Source organism: Pelobates fuscus, chromosome 3 (assembly GCF_036172605.1).
Source record: "Pelobates fuscus isolate aPelFus1 chromosome 3, aPelFus1.pri, whole genome shotgun sequence".
Lineage (NCBI taxonomy): Eukaryota > Metazoa > Chordata > Amphibia > Anura > Pelobatidae > Pelobates > Pelobates fuscus.
This window is the reverse complement of record NC_086319.1, coordinates 219,900,145-219,919,903: the sequence shown is the minus strand read 5'-3', so window position 1 is coordinate 219,919,903 and position 19,759 is coordinate 219,900,145. Positions and strand designations below refer to the sequence as shown.

The following is a 19,759-nucleotide window of genomic DNA, read 5'->3' as shown; positions in this document are numbered from 1 at the left end:
TATTTAGTTCTGATTTCCAAAAATACCTGCTTTCCAGTCATTTCCAGTCTCTTATTCTATTTTTACTTAATTACCTATGTTTAGACTGCTTATCTCTTCAGGGCAATCGATCATACATGTAAAAACTATCATAGTAAAGGATTTGTCTGAACCTGATCAAGCAGGGTACATAAAGATATTGTATACTATTTAAGAAACAAATTAAACTAGAATATAGTAATAAACGAGTAACATGCATAATTTGTTAAAGGTTTTAATGTATTTATTATATATATATATATATATATATTTATTTTTTGTTACTATTTTTCAAGTTATTCCAAGTATATCTATTTAACTTTGTTTTAATGCATTATTTAAGTTCACGAGCAGCTGCCAATCATGCAATGAAATGTTTGTGTACATTTTTTGTATGTATTCAGTTATAGGCTCGTATATGGGATCCTCTACCCCTTTTGTATTATAATGATAAAATTTGTACAAAGTATACTCATTGTGTCCAATCACTTGTGAATATGCTGGTATTATGTAAAACAAATAGTAACTAAGTAGAATTCAGCTTGTAGACACCAATCAATTTGTGAGAAATTACAAATTGCAGGAAATTACTGTCGAAAGACATTAACAGTGTGATTTCTGATTTCTAAAGAAAGCACATACAAAGTATCACAATTAATACTAAACACATATACATGTACATCAATATAGATAAAATTAGCACAATCTACCATAAAGTTATTATATAACGGCTTGATTCACTCATAATTAAATATATTACCATTACAGAAGTAAGATACCAATATAAACACAGTTATTTAAAAATAGTTTTTATACAGTTTTTATACAGTTATTCACAGATGCATTCACAGTATTTTATGTTGACAAAAAGCAACTCATACAACTAATGAAAGGATTTCCAATAATCAAATCAAAAATCTTCTAAGGCTTACATTTTTAAAAGAATTACTGGAAACATATTAATAAATACATTCACGGGGAACCTATTATGGATTATACAAGTCACATAATGCATGACAAGAAGGAAGGGTTAATTTCTGGCCAGGGTAACCAAGAGAATAAAAAGTGTGTATGTGCTTGCAAGTGTGTGTGTGCGTTGATGGTTGGCGAGTTTTTTCTCCTTTAAACTGGTGTTGGCAGCCTCTGTTTTACCATAAATACAGATTCCTTAAGGAGTATATATATTCTGCAAAATGTACTAATCCAGCCAATGTTGCTGGGGGCTTTAGCTCTCCAGGTACGTAGAAACAGAAAATCTTGTCTAGGTGGAGGGCATTTCTATGTATTTATTTTATAATATATATATATAATTTTATATATATTTATATAAATAAACTTTAAAAAAATAAATAAATCTGTTAACATTGAAGTTGCTGTTTAGTAGATAGGAGAGTGCGCTGGATCTTGTGTATTGTTTATTATATATATTTACTAAATAGAATTTTATTTCTGGTCTAAGTAATAGTTTTGTTGTAAGCACCATCACTTTGTAATATATCTACTGTGATTTATATAAAGTTAACAATTATTTCAGACTTATTTCTTAAGATATTTAACATTATATTGCATCATTAGCTAAAGATTTCCTTTTCTTCTCCACGGAATCAGGAAGGATGGATATCCCCAGCCCTGCTTACAACCAGTACGTGGTTGCCAGACCTGTATATTCAGAACCTGTCTTCCAGGACAATAATGAGAAGAAAGAAATTATTCCTAAACCTTTGCAGGAACGGCTGAAAAAAAACTGCAGGTTGTAATTCCTATAATTATTCTGGACTTTGGCTATGCTTTTTTTTTTTTTTTAAAACACAGTGAACATTAGTAAATGGAAAACAATCAAATGCCTGATACAAAGATAATTGGGGTAGTTTTACCTGTGCAAATGTGTATATTTCATGTGTTACGTTAAGCAATATCTATTAAGGCAGGAAATATTTGTCAAATATATATATATATATATTCCACATTTAATAATCCTCTATTAATGTAATGGATTATATTATTACACAGATTTCTGGCCTCAAACTTTAAGGAAAATAATTTTATGTTCTAAGCTCATATTTATCAATACAAAACAGAGGCTATTCCAGGGCAAAGACTTCATCAAGACACAGTGGCTGGTTATTACTCCTTGATCAACACTGTTTTTGCCTTGATAAATATGGTCCATAGCACTGGGATATAGATTGCTGTATTTACAGTATAAAACAAACTCCGTCTTGGAACTATTGTATTTGTAATAGTAGAAGCTGCTTCTACTAAATTTAAATAATGTTAAATTCAGCCCAAGGTAGGTCTAACGAAGCCATGTAGATTTTTTTTTAAACAGACCAGGGCAGCTATAATGTAGCCTTGTAGATTTAAACAACAAGTGTGCATCTGTATTCATTGGTTTACAAAGTGGGGGAGGATTAATATCATTTTATTATGGGGCAGATCCAACCAAGCAATGATGGTACATTGTGCATTCATTAAGGTACTTTCATCAATGGTTGGGGCAACTTTAATGTTTACTTTTGCATATGTGTCTGTGTTTTACCACCCTGTGGTTTATTTACTAAATCATGTCTTGGGGGTGAGAATTGAACGGTCTTATTGAATTTCCTTGACAGATCGATAGTAGTAGTAGTAGGTTCTCCTTTAAGTAAGATAGAGTACATTTGAAATAAAATGTTTATGAAATGTAATTAATGCATCAGACTTTATTTACATTACACTAGTATATATATATATATATATATATACAAACTATAGAACATAAGTTTGTTGTATCTAACATGTATGGTTACTTTATGCCTTAAGAAACTCATCTTCATGTATGTTCTTTTAGTAAATTGTTTCCTTAGAAAATAAAGGATGCCCACCACACCATATTTTGGGGGTTCTGAACATAGAGTAGCAGAGCAGTTTGAGAGTAATAGTTTAACAGGTAGAGAGCTAAGTTACATTGTATTATTGATCAAAGCACATTTTAATGGTGTTAGATCACTTGCTGATAGTCTGAATTATTTCTCCTTTATTTAACAGCTGCACCTCTAGACAGGCGTACCTAAAACTCAAGTCATTATTCCCAATCTTAGATTGGCTACCAAAATACAGATGGAAGGAATGGTTTGTACATGATCTCATCTCTGGAGTCAGTACAGGACTTATTGGTACCTTGCAGGGTAAGTTATAAATTCATCCAATATTTTAAGTTCACATACTCTTTACTATGAAGTTCTCTAAAAATGATATGCATGTTAAATATATCAAGGGAATTTCCAGCTTGAATGTATTGACAGGGTTACTTATTAAGTCAGGAATAAATCTGATAATTTAAAATTGTAAGTCAAATTTAACCCCTTAAGGACACATGACATGTATGACATGTCATGATTCCCTTTTATTCCAGAAGTTTCCAGTTGAGCTATTTTGGTCTACCAAAGTACCATAAAATACATAAAGTGATAAGTTATCAGTTGTACTGTTATCCTATTGCCACCATTGACAAGCTTTTTGGCATGCAATAAATACTTTTTCACATGCACATTTTGTTTCTGCACAGAAACCACAGTGATAAACATTGCTACCTTATTGCCAGCACTTTCTGAACTTAATTAGATAAGTATAGCGCAAAGTTACTGCACGTGAATTGATCACATTTTTTTTAAACAGTTAAAATAGTAAAACAAGAGAATATAATGAGGACCTATGCTTAATGGTTCTCACCTTCCCCTCTGGTAAGGGCTGGTAATAGCTAGGGGCAACAGTCTCAGTAACCCACTCATTCCACAACACATCTCCTATGCAGGGCCGTCTTTAATATAGATTGGACCCTGGGCAAGCATTTGCTTGGGCCCCCTAGTCCCCTTTGCCCATTAATAACTATCACAGTCACTGTGTCTGAGTGTGAGTTTGACAGTGAGTGTCCCTGTGTTCAAGTGTACGTCTCTGTGACCATGTGTATGTTTGTGTCCGGGGCCATATGTGTGTGTGGTAACTGTTTGCAATGTGTTGTGTGTGTATGGGGGACCGCCTGTGGTCTTTGTGCACTGTGTTTATGGCGCAGCTATGTTTCATGACTGTGTGCGTATGATGACTGTCTTCAGGGGGTGACTATGACAGGGAGAGAAAAGGGATAACTGTGGAAAGGTGAGTGTGACAGGGCCAGAGAGGCGATTATGACACGAAATGGAGCTCAGTCCGGGGGAATTTTAAAGGGCCACGGGTCCCTGATTAAATTGTTGCAGGCTCAAGGGGCAGCTGCTTTGGGCCCCCCAGTAATAACTGGGCCTGGGGCAGCTGCCTCTTTTGCCCCTTGTTAAAAACGGCCCTGCTCCTATGTGGTGGAATGGAAACTTTAAAGGTCTAAAGGAACATCATATACCTTAGGGGAGTACCTCCTGAATGATTCTCCTCTTGACATCGACCATGCATGGTGGATTAGAGGTTAATAATGGAGTGAGTGGGGAGTGCGGCTGACCGCTTGTTCATTTATCCATCCCCAGGGTGCCAGGATGGGAGTCTCCATTTATGATTACTATCCTCTCATTCACCATCATTGATAAGGGATAGGGGATATCGCTTGGCAGATCCTACCATAATTGAATTATTTATATGGCTCATTCATCTGTTCACCTACTCTGTTATTAACTCATCACCCACTAGGCAAAGATGGAAAGGACAATGTTTAGATGTGCAAAACTCAATCCCATGCAAAGTCTGCAATAGGTTTAATGATTTTGGTGCACAAATTGCCTAATGGGGACACATTTTTAAACTCATCCTGGTAATTTGGAAAACATGCTAACTTTGTTTCCCCTTGCTGTAATCCAGCTCTAATCATCTGTAGTGTTTTACAGACATAGGATGGAATTCTGAGCAACATTGTATTAAACAGCATTGAACTATTAAACTCAAACACAACTACAGTAACACAGTAAAGTAAGGCTGTGATAGTATCAATGTATTAATGTATGCATTTTCTTAATCGTTTGGAATTTTGACATAACTTACATTACAGTTACAGCCAGCTCTTTGAATGTGTATTTCAGGATTGGCATTTGCACTACTTGCTTCAGTCCCTGTTGGATATGGACTCTATTCGTCCTTCTTTCCTATTCTGACATACTTCTTTCTAGGGACATCCAGACACATTTCAGTTGGTAAGTAAGCCTACATTGTTAAAAACAAGACATGGTGCATAGGAACCACATAGTATCATGCATTGTAAGAAACTGCCTTTTCTTACCATATCATTCAAACTTTTTCAACTGTTAAAGTGACAGTAGGGGCTCATCTGGACTTACATTCATTCAATTACGTAAAATAAATATAACCTTGGCCTTGTGACTAATATCATCTTGGCTGTTGTCTATGACAAATAAGAGGGGATCCGACATTAAATAGGATGGTTTAAGATCTCCCTGGATTATTTGAGTTAATCAGCCAAGTCAGAAAATTGCTGCGATGGGTGGCGAGATCTTTTTGTCCGTGACTGAACCAGGCCACCCTTGCCTTTGTGTGACTAAGGGCCCCCACATCTGTGCATCTAATAATTCATCTGGTCTCTCTATGAAATATGTCAGTATTCAACTAAATGTGGATTGTTTTTCTTTAACAGGACCTTTTCCAGTGGTCAGCCTAATGGTGGGAACAGTCGTTCTTTCTATGGCACCAGATGAGAAATTTACTATGTTAAGCAACTCTACAGGGCTTAACAAAACAATTATAGACACTGTGGCTAGAGACGCAGCAAGAATTGCTGTTTCTGGGACGCTATCCTTCCTAATTGGAATTTTACAGGTATATGTTTCCAATGGCCTTCTTTACTTTCGTTGCAGTACATTAATATGGATTCCATGTAATTAATTTATACTGATTGTTTACATTCATACCAAGCTTTATCTCAACATATCTTTCTTTACATTGAGTTTTGAATCAAGATTGGAGCCATGGAAAGGTTATACCACATAACACTTCCCAATAAGACACATATGCATTGCCAACTATAGTGATGTATTTGATGACTTCACAACAATTGATGAGGTTTACATTGCTTAGTAATTAATTAAACTCTGACTTTGGGTTTTGTATATTCATATATAATAGTCACTATTAACATTCTTAACAAAGCAGTACAATTACTAAAATACTTTTATGTGATTTAACCATTTATTAGGTATAGCAAATGTAAGGCAACTTGTACTGACTTCTATATGTTATGTACAAGATCAGCTTAGAGGGATAGTGATAGAGGGATAGTCATCAGCAACATAATGTAACAACATAATGTAACAACAGGACCCATATTATATATTTTTTTGTGCCATTTAGAGTTTCCTTCACCTTGTTATTTTATTAGAGGTTATTGCTGATATTAACAATTTAAACAGTTTTCCCCCTACAACTAAACATGTCTAACCATATTTGTCTATTTACAGCTTGCAATGGGTATTCTGCAGATTGGTTTCATTGTCAGATACCTGGCTGATCCACTAGTGGGCGGTTTTACCACTGCTGCGGCTTTCCAAGTGTTTGTTTCACAATTCAAACTAATTCTTAATGTCCCAACGAAGAACTACAATGGAGTACTTTCTATAATATATGTGAGTTGATTATACTACAGAGATCATTTAAATGTTTTAGTGATTTTTGCTCACAAATGCTCTGGAATACGATATGCTTATACTATGTTGTAGCACAGCAACAAAAGGGCTGTTTGAAAGAGCAAGCCAAAGACATAACTGGATCTATACTAATATGATTTAAGCAGGGAAGGTACGTTTAGCTTGTCATTCGTTTTCAAGATATTATTAATACTCTTTTTAATGGTACTTATTTTATTGACTTTGGAAAGATGAAAGGCTGAGTTGACCTTTGTTGGTAACTGAGTCTGGAACTCCGAAATACCACAGCAGGAGATCTACCCACTGAGATATCGCGAAAGTATTCTCACTTCTATATAGGGTTAGCCACAGACAATTTTGCCTATGCCTGTATGTATCCTTACTCTTCCACAATGCGACCTATGCCCCATCTATAACAACTAACTATTTAAATGTTAACATTGAATGTAGGAAGCCTTTTGAATGTGTACTTTAAAGCACTGGAGATGCATGTTAGCCTTCTTAAAGGACACAGCTGTATTATTTTTTACTACCCTGTCTTCTTCTCTTTATTATTTTAATTTTGGCATTTTCTTTTAAATTTCAAATCCATGGCCCCACCCACGCTGACTCTTCCCCTTCAAGGTGACGGTGATTTAAATTTATTCGGGACTTATATCTATATCTGGCCTCTAGCAAACCAATGTTCGCTGATTTTACATGTTGCACTTTTACCTTTTCTGACACATTTTTGTTTACTTGACCACATTTTTGGTATTCTTGATTTTTATAATTATAACTGTTTTATTATATATACATTTGCAAAAGCACAACACATGTACAGTTAAAAAAGATTCAACTGTTAAAGTGAGACTATTCACCAACAATAGACATATTAAACTTTAATTGTTAAACCTAGCATATACCAAGCTCTTTTGAAAATAAACCCCTTGGTATTTTTTTTATTTTTTTTATTGTTAATCTTTATTTTTCAGTGTGTAGATTAACAGACAGGTACAGGCGTATAAGAAATAATTCAGATTAGACAATATCATGGCATTCGATAAGTCAGCACAATTATTTGTGGCAAGTGAACATGCCTAAACAAGTTTTATCAATCGAAGTCATGCAAAGAAATAGGATAATATCAGGTGAGTTAGTCTAGTCGTTTAGCACAACTATTAATATAGCAGACTGAACTTATTGATTTATTGTAAAGCGCTGCGGAATCTGTTGGCACTATATAAATGGCGATAATAATAATAATAATAATTATATGATAGACAGTTAAACCACTGGGTATGAGATATCTGTAGTCGAGGAGTCAAGCTTATTGGCCAGCACCAAACACATAACACACGGGCTAGATAATATAAGAAAAATAGTAGTTATCTCGACATGGTGATTAGATATAGCTTACATAGAAAATTACTGCTGACAATGTGCCAAAATTAAATAAAAACATTAGAGCATAATGGTGGATACCAAAGGCAGAAAACATACATTTTGGGGTGTCAGGACTGTAGACAACTAAAGTTCCCCTTTATCCAATTCCCACCATGGAGAGGCAACTGGGACTCTGCCGACGTTCAGCCAATTTTGCATACAGGCCATGAAAAAGGGTCAGTCTCTCTGCTAAACACAATGCTTTCTCCTACCCCTTCAGGATTCAGTAGAAAGCACTGACTTTCTAGGCATACTGTTTGCCTTGGGCACTGCAATCGCTCATATCCTCGAGCCCAGGCTTTAAAGGGAGCCACTGCCCTGTGTCTATGGATCTTTGAGCCACGTGTTGTAGGATCTTGGGTCCTCGGGAGCTCTGAGATCCAGAGACCCTTCTGGGTATATGGACAGTGGGTTGGAATAGGTTTCAATTAGGCCCCAGCCCAGAAGAAGATATGGCAATCTCAGCAGCCATGGGGGACTGAGGCACAGCAGGGGAGGTCGGAACATGAGGTTGGCCCCCGTGGCACTGGAACTCTTGCCCATCAGCCTGTTCAATTAATCCAGAGTAGCTTAGAGGTGGGTCGCTGCTTCGCTCACTGTTAGTAAGCTTCTGCTGGCGTTGGGATAGTTTTCACCAAAAATCTGCAAATAATGCATCTAACTTAGAGGCAAAGTTCACGTGCACACTGCTGTAGGCAACAAAATATTCAGGACTCTGAGGTTGTGGAGGCAGCGATGTGGCAGGCATTTTTGGTATACCTTGTAGTTGCAGCAAAGTTCACTGTGGCAGAAAGGTGAGTAGCCCCAGTGGGGACCGGGATATCCCCCATCAGTCCAAAGGGGGGGAGCTGCGGGGCTCCCAGAGAGTCAGAAATTAGAGTGTGTCCCATGCTGAGGGACTGGCTGTCTTCCCAGTACACCAGGCTGAGCTTCAGACTAGGCCACACGGCTGAACTGCGTATCCATCAGGTGTAACTACAAGATTCAGTAATCCCTTCATGCCCACTGGGATGCAGGACAGTCCACCGGTCACAAAATATTTTACTCAGTAAGAGGTACTTAACATTAAAGACATGGTTTGTGCTTGTTTATGCCGGAGCTGTTGGCAAGCACGTCCATCCATCTTGGCTGTCAGGCCCTGCCTCCCTTGGTATTTGTTTTACGTAATTTGCCCATACCTGCATTTTTATATTATGTTATCATTTTCAGACAATCATCGAAATCTTTGCCAACATTGGAAAAACCAATATTGCTGACCTGATTGCCGGATTGCTAACTTTAGTTGTATGTGTGGTGGTGAAAGAAATAAATGATCGATACAAACACATACTTCGTGTGCCAATTCCTATAGAAATTTTGGTGGTAAGTTATGAATGAGTAATTACATAATGGTTTGTTATAAATTGGTATTTTCTATTTACAAATTGGTATTTATATGAACTCCTTTCAGCAGCTAATTCTACTTCCTCTATTTTAGACAATAGTAGCTACAGGTATTTCCTATGGCGCTAACCTGGCAGGAAAATACAATGCAGGAATTGTGAAAACTATCCCCAGTGGGTAAGTGTGACTGATAGCATCCATACAAACACTAAACACTCACTCTTCTGATCTAACATCCATCCACTTCTCCATTAATTTTTCTAAACAAATACTATGCTAATTTTTGTCTGTGAAAATATTCTTGTTGAAGTGCTTGTGGGTATTGTGGCAAAACCAACTTCCATCTACCGAACAAACAGCCGTTTACCAACCTCCCCAGAGCCGTGGGAAGCCGGCCGGCGTTGTTAATGGGCCACCCAGAAGCTGGAGTGTGCCTCCTATTTACCTCCCTGAAGCTGCGGTTAACCGCAGCTTAATTGATTGTTACTGGGTGGCCGCTGTTACACTTAGCGGCCGCTAGGTGGCGGTGTTCTGGAGCTCCCCGGGCAGCCAGCGCTTTTCTGCCCGGCTTTCAAGCACCAAAATCGGACACTTTTACGTGCAGGCACCGCTGAACCTCCAGCCCCTGGTTCTAATTCGTATGGATTTGGTGAATGCAGGGAAATTCGGTATTTTATGTTTTATGCGAATGTTTTAACCCAGATAGCAATGCCATGGAGCCTGTTCGTATAATTAAATACTTTAGCTCCATGGCAATTAAACTGTATTCGGGTGGTCTGAGTGCGATTCACCTAATACTGTGCACCCAGACCTGAGCTATCTGGGGATATGTTACATGTCTGTGTTTAATGTATAAAATGTGTCTTTATGTATTTTAAAGTGATATACTGTTTCTGTGTCACCACGTGTATAATGGAGTCTTGCCTTTGTCCTGGGAGATAATTGAATTACTTCATTAATTATCTCCAGGACAGAGAGGAGGAAACCAGGATGCATTGTGGGAAAGTATTGTGGCTGTGTGTACGAAAGTGATACATGTCTGTCTGCTGTTTCAGTCTTCCATTTGGTCCCTTAGGGGAGTGTCCACCAAGTGGGAGACCTGCATAAATACTGAGCAGGTAGCCCTCAGTAAAACAGATTCTGCTTGACCCTCAAACCGATGTGTCGTCTCGTTTTTGGGGGAACTGGATTGTATGCTGACTGCCAGGAGTGTAAGCGGATTGTATGCTTTTCCTGTTCGGCTGATTCCAGGGTTCGTGTGTTTCCAGTTCGGGAGTTTCCAGAATTCGTACAGTTTGGAATTCGGGAGATTGGTGATTGCTGTAGCTGCTGGTCTAGGAAAAAGGGGATTATCGCCTAAACGATTTTTATCCCCTTTTGAGCAAAACGGTCCGTTACAGACATCATAGGGGTAATTTTCATTCTTGGGCTACCATAGGGTCTCAAAGGTAACGTAACCAATCTGGCGAATTTTAATGTGAAAAAATTAAACACAAGCCTTATATTTGACGCTGTAACTTTTGAAAACACCATAAAACCTGTACATGAGGGGTACTGTTACACTCGTGAGACTTCGCTGAACACAAATATTAGTGTTTCAAAACAGTAGAATGTATTATAACAATTATATTGTCAGTGTAAGTGCCATTTGTGTGTAATTTTTTTTTTTTAAAATCACTTTCACTGACAATATCATTGTTGTAATACATTTTACTGTTTTGAAACACTAATATTTGTGTTCAGCGAAGTCTTCCGAGTAAAGCAGTACCCCCCATGTACAGGTTTTATGGTGTCTTGGAATGTTACAGGGTTAAATATAGTGCTAGCAAATTAAATTCCCTGGACTTTCGGCAAATTGTAATTAATAAAATGACCTAATTATGTACAAATATTACATAAATATATATGTAGAATTATTATATATATATATATATATATATATATATATATATATATAATTATATAAATATATATGTTTGTATATATATATATCATTTTTAAAAATAATTTTTATTTATATATAGGTATATATATATAGTGATATATCCGTATATACTTATGTATATAGATATATATATTATTTCGTTCTACGTGTATTTTGTTATCAATATATAGATACATATTAATATCAAAATACAGTTAGAACGAAATTACACATATATATATTCTTTAAAATTATTTATTTTTTAAACGTATTTGTATATTTATTTATTTTATATTATATATAAATATATATAGATAATTATAATTATATATATATTTAATCAATAGAATTCTATGTGTATTTTGATATTAATATATATTCATACATATATATTTATATATATATTAATACTAAAATACACTTAGGCAGTGTATGTGTATGTATGTGTATATATATATATATATATATATATATATATATATATATATATATATATACTTAGATCATGATCTAAGTATATATAATTTTATTTGAAACTGTTTTAAACTTTATTTAATTTTTTTTTCAGGCAGCAGGGGGACTACCTGTAATTACAGGCACTCCCCTGCTGGCACTGCTGTGGACGGCTAAGTCGTCCATGTGATCGTGAGGTCCTTGCAAGGACCTCGCGATCACATGGCCCAGGAGGGCCGGAACGGCAGCACAGGGACTCCCTGGGATGCCCGGTGAGTCCCCCACCGCGATCGCCGGCATAGAATTGGCATAGAACAGTGGCGACGTGCTTAGGGCCGGATTTGAGCCAGATCCCCAAGGACAGCATAGCACGCCAGCTGTCCTTAAGGGGTTAAATAATAACTGTTTTTGATAATGTTAGTTATTGCACCAAAAGTCCTGGTAATTTATGTTCAACTTTTATTTGCTGTCTCTCTCAATACCCTTCCTATTGTGTTTTTATACCTCACCTCCTCTAGACTGTAAGCTCGTTTGAGTAGGGTCCTCAGCTACCTATTGTTCCTGTTACATTTTGTTATTGTCTAATTTGGTAAATTCACCTTGTATTGTAAAGCGCTGCGGAATAAGCTGGCGCTATATAAATACCAATAATAATATTCAATTCATTACCTTTGATAGTACAACATAATTATTATATGGCAGTAGAGAAATAAACAGATCGGACTATTACCTGCCCATTCTCTTAGATGACTGAACACACAATAATTTGCAAATGTCACATACATGTATATGATTAGTATATTATATTTGGCTTACAAAAAATAATGTTTGTTATTACAGTTTCATCCCACCTATGACACCAGATGTAAGCATGTTTACCGAGATGATTGGTTCAGCCTTCTCCATTGGAATAGTAGGATATGCTGTTGCTGTGTCAGTAGGAAAAGTCTATGCCACAAAGCATAACTATGTGATTGATGGAAATCAGGTTAATATAATTTTGTTGTATTCACTATACTAAGGTCTATATTTTTTCTATTTGTGTAAGGAAATTGAGAAACCCATGGTCCTCATTTATTACCAAGAACCTCCATATCCAAAATGATTATTCCATAAAAATAAAATCTTTATGAAATACTCATATTGACTGTGTTAAAAAATTACTCTAAAATTCCAACCCAGTCAAAAGATAAACTGAGACAAAGTAGGGACCAAGAGGACCGGACAGAAGATCATGGCAGGGCCTGTGAGAGACAGGTTCAGGTAAGTACAGCCCACCTTTTCCTGCTCCCTATGGACACTGGATCCCAATGGTGATGTCACTATCGGTGGTCTTTGCAAATTATGTGAAGATCCCAGACAGTGACAGATCCACTTTAAGTAGCAAGTTTTTTTAATACTATACTCTTTACTCCACACTCTTTAGAAATGACCAGATTTACTTCAAAAAGGATGCTATATCAAAATGGTCAGTGACTTAATTTCTCATAAATCCAAAGGTGACTACTCTCTAATAATTAATCTTGATCCTGTTGATGCTTTTCCCACTGTGGACCACCAGATTCGTCTACTACTTCCATAACCTTATCCTACACTGCAGCTACAACATTAAAACGACCGACAGATGAAGTAAATAGCATTGATTATATTGTTGCAATCGCACCTGTCAAGGCCGGGATTTTATAGTCAGTCAGTTCTTAAATTTCATGTGTTGGAAATATGGGCAAGCAAAAAATTCGCAATGACTTTGACAACTGGTGAACAATCAGGGTCATGAGCGCCCAAAGTTTTTCGATGCATTTGGGGAGCGAAGGATAGCCTGTCCGATCACACAGAAGAGCTACTGTAGCTCAAATTGCTGAAAAACATATTGTTGACCATCATAAAAAGTTGTCAGAACAGAAAGCACATCACAGTTTGCTGAGTATTGAGCTGCATAGCTGCAGACCAGTCAGAGTGCCCATGGTGACCTCTGTCCACTGTTGAAAGTGCCTTCAATTGGGACCTGAGTGTCAGAACTGGAACATGGAGCAATGGAAGAAGGTTGCCTGTTCTGATGACTCACAGGTGGATGGCCGGGTACATGTGCATCATTTATCTGGGGGACGTGATGGCAGCAGGATGCACTATGGGACGAAGGAAGGCCAGCGGAGGCAGTGTTGTGCTCTGGGCAATGTTCTGCTGGGAATCTTAGCATTCTGCTTTGGATCCTAGCATTCATGTGGATTTTACTTTGACAAATACCACCTATCTAGAGATTATTGCAGACCCCAGCAAGAGTTCCCTGATAGCAGTGGCTTACTTTAGCAGGGTAATGCACTCTGCCACACTGCAAAAAATGTTCATGAATGGTTTGAGGAACATGAAAAAGTGATTAAGGTGTTGCCTTGGCTTCCAAATTCACCAGGTCTTAATCTGATTAAGCATCTGTGGGATGTGCTGGAACAACAACTCCGATCCATGGAGTACACACATTGCGAATTGCAGGAATGAAAGGATCTGCCGTGTCTTGGTGCGAGATATCACATGATACATTCAGAAGTCTTGTGGAGTCCATAGCTTGACGTATCAGAACTGTTTTTGCAGCCCATGGGGTACCTACATTATATTAGGCAGTTGGTTTTAATGTTGTGGTTGGTCAGTGTATGTGACTTTGCTTTTTCACATTCCTCACCTTAACATTTCCATTACTCTTATAATGTCTCCCCCTCTTACCTCTTTGTGTCAGTATTGCCTAATGATGTTGTGTTTTGAAGTCTCTTGGTCTCACTTTATACTCCCTCTCTAGGTGATAATGTAATCATTTCCTTCAATAACACTTTTATAGTGATGTCACCTAGATCTTCTGCTGTTCCTCTAAACCTCTTTAATTACCTACTTGACAGTGCCATTATGTTACCATAAGCTCTACTCCCCAGGTTTCCTGCCTTGGTGTTCTCTTTAAATCTAACCTCTCTTTCACTCCTAGAATTCACCCAATCTCCATGCTTCTTCCATTTTAAAACATGGCTAGTATCTATCCTCACCTAAAGTCCAATACAGCCAAAGTATGTGTTCACCCTTTGAATATCTCACATCTTTACTACTTTAACCTGCAATTATTGGTCAAGCACAGTTTGTAGATGACATGTTTTCAAGATAGCAACATATTTAATCAGATGAATGTAAATTGATTACCTATTTAGCAACTCAAGAATGGTTTGCGCTTAGTCTCATGAATATAATGAAAAACTGAAATGAATATGCGTTATTTCCTTGGCAGGAGTTTATTGCATTTGGAATCAGCAACTTATTCGGTGGAGCTTTCTCTTGTTTCTGTGCCACCACTGCCCTGTCCCGTACTGCTGTCCAGGAAAGTACTGGAGGGAAAACTCAGGTCAGTAACAGAAAGGCATCTAAAATGTTTCTACAAGAAAATTTCAATCCTGTTCAGGAATTTTAAACTATGACAGGCAGGGCCATCATCTTGAGTCTACAACCTCTACACATGTTAGAAGTCAGGGCCACCAGGGGACCTGTCAATTCTGGGCCCTATATGCTGGGCCCTATATATCATACAAGATCCAGCACAATCACTCATTCACTAAACAGCAACTTCAAAACTCATAGATTTTAATATTTATTTTTGAAAAACCTAATCTATGCAACAACAGTGGGGGTTTAGTTACAGTATATCATCATACCGTGGATGATGCAACGCCAATGTAGCCCATTTTTGGCAGGTCCTATGCAAGCAACCTAATGCTTGCTCTTACGAGATTAATCCACTTATTCCATATATATGTATACATAGATTATATATATATATATATATATATATATATATATATATATAACAAGAAAAATAATCCTGCACTCCACTCACAAAGTATATTGGCCCGGTGCTTGTCCAGAAAATACAAAAAATCAAAATGAGATAGCACTCCCAGGACTTGTAAATCAAAAGGTAAAACTTAACTTTTAATTTTTAATTAGCTTGAAAAAAGATCTTTCAAGCTAATTAAAAGTTAAGTTTTACCTTTTGATTTACAAGTCCTGGGAGTGCTATCTCATTTTGATTTTTTATATATATATATATATATATATATATATATATATATACACATGATATACATAGATCAAATATCTCCCTAACCTGGCCTTTGCTGACAGAGCATTCCCTGGTGGTCCAGTGGTACTATATATGCTCTCAACCTTCACCTCTGTTGGCAGGCCCTCTCGTTATCGCAAGCTGTGGGTTTCAGAGAGTTGCAGTTGGTTACCATGGCAACACTCTGATACCACATTTTTCAGAGGCTCGCTGTGGTGGTTTGCCAAAGTATAACTGCCACAGATGCCCTTTTCCCAATAAAACAATGCGAATAATCCACAAGGTATAATGTCGCCGGTGTCGCATTTACATTTATAATTACATTATCTCTCAGAAAATCATAACAATTTTTAACCACCCCAAAAGTACCCACAAAATACAAGGTAACCCCACAAAAGTATAATCCCCAGATAGCTGGGATCTGGGCGAACAATATATCCAAAAATCACCCAGATCAGTGTGGTAGTTTTGGATCGCCATCGCGGGGAAGTTTTGACCAGTCTGCCACGAAGTCGAAGCCCAAAATAGTTCCAGGGAATTGGTGGCAAGAGCCGGTCTCCGTTCGTGGGGTTTTGTACGAAAACCGGATAAGTTAGATGAAAGCGGATCAGTGTAGAATGCTCCCCGTATTCGGTAGTCTATATATCCTGAACGCCGTTCGTGTAAGTGTAGTAGAACTGTAACGGGCAGCAGGTCTCTGGTGACCGGTGTTCATGGCAGTGCCTGGCTGAAATTAGTTCCAGGCAGCCGACGACCAAATCCCGCTGCTTGCGTTCGGGAGCTGCTATCCATTTTCCCAACCACGTGCGTTCGCTTCCACGAAATGACCGCCACCTAGTGGAGCATTCAATTAATTAGTTCCTTTGCAGTTTTTGTTTTCGTTCTAATGTGTCTCAGGGGTGGTCTTTGTTCAGGAACCGAACTAAAAAATCAAATTTAAATTAAACATTAGTCCAAGCCCACGAAAGGAGCCGAATGTGATGGAGTTATTCCTTCACACTCGCAAGAAGAGCCTTCACCCAGTAGACGTGAAGGCGGAGAGCCTATACAGTACCACCAGATCAACAAGGACTGCTCTGTCTCAGATCTTTTCAAAAGCAAAATAGTAAAAAAACTAAAAGCTGCTCTTTCCTCTCACTCCCACAAAAATCAGCCCACATCCTATCCCACAAACTCTCTCTTTATCGCACACACACAAAATGCATCCCTTACACACACTGCATGTATCCCTTACACACACATACTCTGCATCCACTACACAAACACACTGCATCCACTACACACACACACTGTACCTCTTAGACACATCCACTACATCCACTATACACACACAGCACCTCTTAAACATACACTGCATCTAATATAGAACCAACTATACTACATCCACTATATGCTGAAGTATAAACCCTGCATCTCCTTTACACATACACTACATTCCCTACACAAACTGCTTCCCATTACACTACAATACCTAAACACAACAGGATGCAATAAGATTATTGTATATAAAAAAAACAAAATACAGGCCAAAGTTTTAAAAGCTGAGCAACCAATATGATTGTATTGTTCGCATCTAATGCGACTGATCTACCTTCATAATTATGCCCCAAAACTGCTCTTCAGATAGTAGCAACATATTTGCATTGTAAGAGCTTGAACCATTAAAAATGTTGTAGATGGGAGGACGGAGCCTAGCTTCCGGGCTGAACGGACGTGCCGAGAATCAGCTCCTGACAAAAAAAAGCAGATTCAGGGGGAAAATCTGAAATCGGCATGTTCGCAATATGGAGGGCAGCAGACGAGTCAGGGACACACGGGTGCATCTTTTAACACCAGACGCAAGCCTATCACTAACTGGGAATCCGTACTAATCGACTGAGGCCTACTGGTGATTGAGCCAGGGAGAGGCGGACGCTCTCCTCACTAGTTTCCCTCGGACGCTCTACTCACTGGCAAGCCCATGTATGGATTCCTCAGCTCTCTTACCTCCTACTTACCCTTTGGAGATATCCTGGACCTCACTGGGCATCAGCCTGGATTAAGCCCTAAGCCTGATGCAACGAAACAGCGGTGACATGACACACTTAAGATGGCAACTGACAGCACATCACACAAGCAGATCCTGCTCTCAAACCAACGGCTCCACTGTGATACCATGCAGTTTCTGGAAGAAATATTTAACCGCTTCTGGGATAGACTCTGGGAGGGGTAGAGAGCAGCCCAGACCAAGCAGCAAAACTTGCCGACAACAGGTGAGCGGGGCTTCGGGCAACGGGTAGTGAAGGAGATACCTTCGGGCGCCGCATCAATACACCCACCCATTCCCACTCTACTTAGCCCCTCCAAGCTGAAGATCATTAGGGTGAAGACCCAGTAGCATTGCCCACATCTGCGGAGGCACACGTGCCTCATGCGATGGATGACGGCCAGGCCCTTCGAAACTCCCACACATTTAGGAAACTTGGGCTCCAGAAGTCACCGAGTTTGTGGTCAAGAGATGCAGGCATGTACACCAGCCTGGTGCTGGAGGGACACCTTCACTAGCACCTGTGCATCAGTGGCCCCCCCGTGGCCCACCGGCGAGCTCCAGTCATTTCCCAACAGAGGGCATCGGTTAAAAGAGAGACACTGTCTCACATCTCTAGCACCCTCTTAACCATGTTACTGAGCTGTTATTTTATCTTAGACATGCTGTCTCACACAACCATGTAAAGCTTCGGGAGCAGAATGCATTCTCAATAAGACTCTGGACCTCAGTAATAAATAACCTTCAGCGTAACCTGCTATGACTCATTATGTTATTTTAGGCATTTGTTACTCGGTGCCGTATTATCCATGACCCACACACGATGAGCACGTCACAATGCAATCACACGACACTACATGTCTAGTTCAGCCTGATTGTCTCACTAGTGGATCTATACCCAGTCTACTTGTCCAAGCAGTATACACTTATGTAGACACGTATTCTTAATACGACATCCTGCAGCTTAAAGATAGAGTATTAGGCTACCAATATAAGCTTGTTTTAACATAACTCGTCTATCCTGCCATTAATCTTCATTGTTACCATGTTATCATATACAAATTTTTTTGCAAATGTTCCTGATACCATGACACTGTTTTACTAGAATTGTTTTAATTGGCTTGCTTTTACTATTGTTTGTGGTATCGCAAGCCTGTCTGTTATCACGTACACATATTTAAAAAAAAAAACATTTTTGTAGATAATACTTGAGTTCTCAGTTAGTTTTTAAAAGTGATATGCATAGCAGCTAAGTAGGATTTATTTCACACAGATGATAAAATAATAAGGGTAATTTTAACATTAAAAAAAACTTTTAGATACTTTTTTTACTAAAAACAATATTGTTTTTTTGTTTTAATTCTGTTATATTTACTGCTTTATACTAGCTAGATACTGTAACTTTAGCTGCCTATGAACCTCACTTTAAAAATCTCTAAAAATTCAAAGAAAAAAAGATGCAACTAAATCTCAATTTTTATAATAATCACTATAACAGGGATTTTTATGGTGCTTTTTTCATACCACGCTATCAATCTGTATGACATACATAGAATATGATGCTTACAGTATAGAGTAAATACAAACACATGAATAATTCCCATCGACAGACAACACTTGTAAAGAATATGTGCTGCAGCGGTTGCTGGGTCATAGCTCACATTACCCTCAGCTAGTTAAAACATAGATGAATATTTGCTAATGTAAAGTTGACCCAAAGATCAAACCAGAGATAATAATTGTATGATCTTATGTTATTTCATACAGCTTCTACAGGGCTTACACACTTGGGTTGGCCTTCAGTTATATTATATTTATCATTACTTTTA

At 38.0% G+C, this 19,759-nt stretch overlaps 1 protein-coding gene across 1 annotated transcript in view; it reads left to right on the top strand.

The window, feature by feature from the left end:
* Nucleotides 1-1,625: 1,625 nt before the first annotated feature.
* The window catches only part of LOC134602777 (pendrin-like), a 33,511-nt gene continuing 15,377 nt past the window's right edge, over nucleotides 1,626-19,759 (top strand). The window contains exons 1-9 of the mRNA XM_063448086.1: nucleotides 1,626-1,768; nucleotides 3,046-3,185; nucleotides 5,055-5,165; nucleotides 5,624-5,805; nucleotides 6,444-6,608; nucleotides 9,264-9,416; nucleotides 9,532-9,614; nucleotides 12,655-12,802; nucleotides 15,077-15,190. Coding sequence (XP_063304156.1) covers nucleotides 1,632-1,768; nucleotides 3,046-3,185; nucleotides 5,055-5,165; nucleotides 5,624-5,805; nucleotides 6,444-6,608; nucleotides 9,264-9,416; nucleotides 9,532-9,614; nucleotides 12,655-12,802; nucleotides 15,077-15,190 — 1,233 coding nt within the window. The 5' untranslated portion in view covers nucleotides 1,626-1,631. The remainder of the gene's footprint in view (nucleotides 1,769-3,045; nucleotides 3,186-5,054; nucleotides 5,166-5,623; nucleotides 5,806-6,443; nucleotides 6,609-9,263; nucleotides 9,417-9,531; nucleotides 9,615-12,654; nucleotides 12,803-15,076; nucleotides 15,191-19,759) is intronic.